Source organism: Medicago sativa, chromosome 8 (assembly GCF_051527215.1).
Source record: "Medicago sativa cultivar Bolivia chromosome 8, Bolivia_mono, whole genome shotgun sequence".
Lineage (NCBI taxonomy): Eukaryota > Viridiplantae > Streptophyta > Magnoliopsida > Fabales > Fabaceae > Medicago > Medicago sativa.
Window position 1 is genome coordinate 16966836 of NC_140756.1, and position 6656 is coordinate 16973491.

Consider the following 6656-nt stretch of genomic DNA (forward strand, 5'->3'; position numbering starts at 1 on the left):
TTCACTAATTTTTTATTCATATGTTTTATTGGAAAATGTTAACATGTGTCTTAAGGTCACGTGTTAAAACTACATATTGTAATTTTGTTTCAAAAGTCGTGTAATAAAAATTTAAAATATATATACTATATATAAAGAAAACTACTCCTTTCAACACACATTGTTAAAACTACATATTGTAATTTTGTTTCAAAAGTTGTGTAATAAAAACTTTTCTTTTCAAAAATACCCTTAATTTTTAATTTTAATTTTATTTTAAATACAAATAACACATGTAACAAATAGATAAGAATAAATTTAATTTAAGGAGAAAACTCACACACAATTCCTTATGAATTGTTCTTCCTGTTAGCCAATTATAAAATAACACGTGGATTACTAATCCATGTCACTAATCTTCCCCGTTAACCCTTTTTACCTCCGTTAACCACATATCAAACTCACAAAAAACTAGCACAAAACAAAAACTCATGTTACTTTTTTATCAGCCGATTTTATGTTGTACATCTGTGTTGTTCCCCTCAATACAACCGACAAAGATTGTCAAGTATTTTCATATCTCTTCCCCAGAAAAAATAGTATTTCCATATTATTTTATTACTTTATTAATATAAGTTACTCTTCCTTAGCCTTTGATCAATTGTAACAAACGTGAACAAAAAATAATGGTAAAGATTGGACTTTAAATCCTTAAAAAAAAGATCAGTAACAAACGTGAACAAAAAATATTGTTAAAGATTGGACTTTAAATCCTCTAAAAAAATATTAGTAAAAAAACGTGAGCAAAAAATAATGTTAAAGATTAGACTTTTAATTCTCTAAAAAAAGATTAGTAACAAACGTGAGCAAAAAAAATAGCATTCGTCAATGCTTGATTGATGCATCAAGTCTCAAAATGCCAAACGTGTTAAGGAGGTTGTTTGTGATTATATTAGTTTTTGGTGAACCAACTGATGTCAGATTCTTTATGATGAATTTTACACTCATATGATAGAAGATTATCAAACAATAAACAATATCGTGGGACCAAGCTTGATTAATATGTTATTGAGGAATTTAAATGAGCTCTTGAAGCAACATGGTAAAGATATCACATTATATGATCTTCCAGAATTACCAGCAGAAATAAATGAAGATAATCCATTTCCAAGGATTATTCAAGAGGAGCTATCAATCCAAATTCCCAACGAAGACATCGAATCTATTGAGAAGTTAAATCATGACCAAATGGTTGCTTTCAATAACATTATGAATGCCTTTGATCATAAAAAGAGTCAAGTATTTTTCGTTGATGGTCAAGGCGGAACAGGTAAAACATTCCTTTATCGAGCATTAATGGCAACTCTGAGAAATAGAGGAAAAATTGTCTTAGCAACCGCATCATCTGGTATAGCTGCAACATTATTACCAGGTGGTAGAACTGCACACTTCCTATTTAATTTACCTTTTGATCTCCAACCAAATTCCATCTACAATATTAAAAAGCAAAAAGATCTTGCAAAACTTATTAGAGTAGCAGCTGCCATAATTTGGGATGAAGCCCCAATGACAAACAAATACTATTTAGAAGCATTAGATCGAACATTAAAATATATTTTAGACTGTGATGCTCCATTTGGTGGAAAAGTTATGATCATGGGTGGAGATTTTCGTTAAATACTTCCAGTTATTCAAAAAGGTAGTAAGGCACAAATGATATCTGCATGTATTATTAGGTGTTATTTATGTGCTAATACCAAGGTCCTACATTTAGTACAAAATATGTGATCAATGAATGATCCTGAATTTGCACGATTTCTTATGTGAATTGGTGACAATGTTGAACCTATCAAACCCAATGATATGGTGAGGATATCTCCTCAAATTGCATTACCATGGGAAGGAGAACTGTCAATACAAACTCTTATTGATCATATTTTTCAACAATTAGATTTGCATGGATGGATGCATCGTATATGGTCGAAAGAGCCATAATTACACCTACAAATGATGATGTTCAAAAATTGAATGACATAATTATCAATCAGTTTCCAGGAGAAGAACATAATTTGTTGTCATTTGACAAGGTTGAAGGGGATACTCATAACTTATATCAACATGAATTCCTAAACTGCTCATGGAAGTATCCCACCATATATTTTAAAGGTAAAAAAAGGTGCACTGTTGTTGTTGTTGGGAAACATAGACCCTGGATATGACCTGTGTAATGGGACACGATTGTTATGTTGTGGTTTATTTAAGAATATGTTGGATGTGGAAATCCTAACCGGAAGCAATGGTGGAAAAAGAGCATTCTTGCCCATAATAAAATTAAAAACAAATGCGAGTTCAAGACTTCCCTTTGTGCTTAGTAGAAAACAGTTTCCCGTTATACTATGTTTTGCTATTACCATAAATAAGTCACAAGGGCACACCATTCCCAATGTCGGAATTTATCTTCCACGACACGTTTTCAGCCATGGTCAATTATATGTAGCTTTATCAAGAGGAGTTTCTCAAAATTCAACAAAAGTTCTCATTAAAGAAGGGAAAATAGAAGGAGAAGAAGGAGACTTTACGAAAAATGTAGGATATTCTTTTATCGCAATCATTACAATGTTTCTTTTACATAACATGTCATTTATACATTTATGTTATGATGTTACTAATTACTATTAGAATAAACAATAAAAGATCATTATTTTATCTTAATTTTATATGCAGGCAAACTAAAATATGTTGAGTTCAAAAATAATTTTGTTATATTCTTTTACAATATTTTGTTTATAAATTAATATATCATTAATTTCCAATAATATTTTAAAATTTAAAAAATTTATTCAAAATTATACAAACAAACATAATAAAATAATCACATGAGTTAGCGCAGTAGAAAGAGCGGACAGACGGGCGCGATAGTGCCCGTCTTTCCGCTAGTAGAAAATAAAGAACCTTCACTAATTTTTATTATTGGAAAATGGCAATATGTGTCTTAAGGTCACATGTTAAAACTACATATTGTAATTTTGTTTCAAAAGCCGTGTAATAAAAATTTTAAGGGTTAAATATGTTTTTAGTCCCTATAAATATACCAACTTTTCGTTTTAGTCCCTCTAAAAATTTCTTTCAACTTTTAGTCCCTATAAAATTTTCAATCACTACTTTTGATCCCTATTTTTAAGTTAATTTTAGTATTTTTTTTTTTAATGAACTTATGCAGATATGTGTAAAATATTGTAAAAATATTTCCCAAAAAAATTCGAATTTTTTAACAAAACATAAATTAAATATGAATTTTTAACCGTAAAAAATATAAAAATTCATATTTTGTTGAAAAATTCTAATTTTTTTGGGGGTGATTCTTATAATATTACGAATTTTTCTGCAAATTTTTATTCAAAAATATGAAATCTACATATGAGTTTACTTAAAGGAGAGACCAAAAGTGAAGATGAAAAAATTTTAGGGGACTAAAAGTTGAAGGAAAATTTTTGAGCGACTAAAACGAAAAATTGGTATATTTATAGGGACCCAAATTTTAAATATATAAATGTCACTCTTTTTAATACAGAATTTCTACTTTTAAGTTTCTTATGATGTATTTTAAGCACTTTGATGAGATGGTGAGGGATTATCTTAAGTGTGCAGTAATGTTAAATCTCTTAAGCGATATATTTATCATTTATTATGGTCTACCTAATTCGAAAGATTAGTCTCTCTATACAAGATTCATAACAACAAAAATTATGTAGGTATAATTTGAGGAGTACGAGATAATTTATTCGATCGGACTTTAGTCGTCTGGCTCTTGAGCCAGCCTAAGGCTAAGAGCCTACTTTTGCTTGGACCATGCCATGATAGGTTTTATTGCACCAAAATGTCCTTATGCACTAAAGATGATTGAGAAAATAAGATTGTTTTAAAGTGGATTAATATTTATAAGAAGATACAATTTTTTTGCAAGAAAATAATAAATTACATGGGATAAGGTTTGGTCAAAAAGCTTATGGCCACAAAATGAATCCTGATGAAATCTTCAATAGAATGCTGCTAGATAGAACTCTATCATGTCAACACCATCTTAGAATGTCCAATTCCTTTAACTCCCAATTATTTCAGTAATTGTTTCCTTTAGTTTTTGTATAAGTTCTTCCCTGTTATTCCATTGAGCATGTTTAGAGACACAAGTACTATTCAGGGGAAACTTGTTGAAAAACAAATGATCCATTGTGATAAATTATAGTGAAGATATTCATAACAAATTATGCATACCTTTCTGGCTTGAAAACTACGTTCTTGTATGCAAACCACTGCAAGGTGAAATATAGAGGATGAATACTAGGTTTTCTTATAGATGAATCCAAAGATGAATAATATATATATATATATATATATATATATATATATATATATATATATATATTGTTTTTGCTAGTATATATGTAATTTGTCATGAAATCAAATGCCTTTCTTAAGATGGTATTTAGGATTAAAAGAAAACCCTAGAAATTACTGGAAAAAAACTAAGTGCCACATTGAATAAATATAATGCTTGAGATGAGTTTATAAAGAGTGACACCTCTAATCTTATCAATTTGTAAGGATGAGTTATGTCTAAATATAAAAATGTATTACAATATCGGACTCTATCTATAAGGTCATCCCATATCTTCTATAAGGTCATCCCCTATCTATATGTCAATGCACCAAGCACAATAGTATTTGACATGAAGGGGGGGGGGGGGGGGGGGGGGGGGGGGGGGGGGGGGGTGTGTAAAAAAAATCCAAGTCCCGCATTGAATAGTGTATAAGGCCTGACCATCAACCATGTATATCAATGCATCAAGTGAAATAATGCTGGGCATATGAAAAAAATCTATTTATAAGGCCTGCATTGAATAGTGCACAATAGTATTTGACATGAAGGGGGGGGAGGGGGGGTGTATAAAAAAAATCCAAGTCCCGCATTGAATAGTGTATAAGGCCTGACCATCAACCATGTATATCAATGCATCAAGTGAAATAATGTTGGGCATATGAAAAAAATCTATTTATAAGGCCTGCATTGAATAGTGAACAATAGTATTTGACATGAGGGGAGGGGGGTGTATAAAAAAAAATCCAAGTCCCGCATTGAATAGTGTATAAGGCCTGACCATCAACCATGTATATCAATGCATCAAGTGAAATAATGTTGGGCATATGAAAAAAATCTATTTATATTTTTTTTTTAAACTAAGTTTCAGATTTTATTTTTTTTACTTTTTTTTACCATGTGTAACGTAAGCATCAGACTGCCACCTATCAGCTTAAATGAACCGGGGATCATTTTAAAAAACAATTTTTCTTGCAAAGATGTATTTCAAAAAAAAAAATACAAGGACCAAAAACCAAATACGCGATATTTGCAGGGACCAGTCATATATTTAAATCTAAGTGTATTTATTTGACTTACCCCAGTGTAACCAATTCCTATTAACTCAAGAACTCCAGGAATCAAAGGAAGTCTATCAATTGCCTGTTACAAGTGAAAGTAATTGCTTATGACATTTATCATCTGTATCTAATAAATTGATAATCAAATAATGCAAATAAAATTAGCATTTAAATAACTTAATACCGAGATAAAGCCAGCTGAGCTCCATAGTGCAAATACACTAGCTACAACCAATGAACCCACTGCATATTTATCATCAAATTTGTCCCACTATGATGCCAACAAAATAAATAACATAATTCTAGGTCAATAATAAACATTAAGAAGGGAAAAAGAAACTCCATTACAATTTCTAACAACCTATGTATCATACAGCTTCTTGAAGATTCTTAACAAACTCAGGTAACTCAGTTGAGTCAACTTCTGTTGGTGCATCTCCTGTTGCCATTACCATAACATCACGAGCAATCTTTCGATCTGAAAAACATAAAACATAATATTAACTTTCTTCCTAGGTAATATCAAGCCCTAGAAGAAGTAAGCAATATAGATGGATGTAATTTGGAATCGTCGGATGAAGATTAGACGGTTCATATTTTAAGCTCGGTAAGTTGAATTTAAAATTTAAAAACTACTTGAAATATGAACCGTCTAATCTTCATCAATAGTTATGATTGACTGATCGTGTGAATGCTTGATATTTCGACTACACTTACAATGAGTGGTCTTCAGTGCATGATTCTGAGACAACAAAGGGAGTGATGGAAGTGTGGAAAGGCTCACACATTGTGGAGAAGAAGGTAATGATTGAAAAGAAGCCTTGCAATCAAAGAAGTTGGATGAAGAGGATATAGCCAGAGAAGAAGAGGAGATTAAGGCCATTGTTATTAATTAATGAACACTTTTCAAACTAAAATATATTTTTTTCGCAGTTAAAATATAGCTTAAGTTATTAATATGTTTCTTTTGTTTCTAATGTATTAGTCTCAATTGTGCTTTGATAATTTACAAATGAATGTGGAAATCCTGCTCCTACAAATTGAAGTGAAGCAGAACCACTCTTTTTTTATTTCTTTTGCATCTGGATAATGTTATGATATTATTATTTTTTTGATAAATTGATAATGGGATGATATGGATAAAGGATAGGGATTTTATGGTATTTCATCAGATATGAGGATCCTGTTAGGATTTTTGAAATCAAAACTGATACAATTTTAACAAGTGTATTAATTTATAT

General features: G+C 30.5%; 1 protein-coding gene and 1 pseudogene across 1 annotated transcript; one reads left to right on the top strand and one right to left on the bottom strand.

Annotated features, from left to right (window-relative positions):
* The first annotated feature begins 1127 nt into the window (after window positions 1-1127).
* Window positions 1128-3692, top strand: LOC146897410 (uncharacterized; annotated as a pseudogene).
* Window positions 3693-3879: 187 nt separating this feature from the next.
* LOC146897411 (protein CURVATURE THYLAKOID 1B, chloroplastic-like) lies at window positions 3880-6384 on the bottom strand. Its single transcript, XM_085731229.1, has 6 exons — window positions 6133-6384; window positions 5790-5893; window positions 5600-5686; window positions 5435-5497; window positions 4252-4289; window positions 3880-4133 (listed from the first exon to the last, which is right to left on the bottom strand). Exons 1-6 carry the CDS (start codon window positions 6296-6298, stop codon window positions 4079-4081), a joined length of 513 nt encoding a protein of 170 aa, XP_085587355.1. The 5' UTR covers window positions 6299-6384; the 3' UTR covers window positions 3880-4078.
* Between the last annotated feature and the right edge of the window lie 272 nt (window positions 6385-6656).

Coding starts and splice junctions, on each gene's coding strand:
- LOC146897411 (XM_085731229.1), bottom strand. CDS start 6,298: ATGGCCTTAATCTCCTCTTCTTCTCTGGCTATATCCTCTTCATCCAAC. Junction 5,498..5,599: donor GCTCAGCTGGCTTTATCTCG/GTATTAAGTTAT, acceptor CACTTGTAACAG/GCAATTGATAGACTTCCTTT. Junction 4,134..4,251: donor GTAGTTTTCAAGCCAGAAAG/GTATGCATAATT, acceptor ATGGAATAACAG/GGAAGAACTTATACAAAAAC.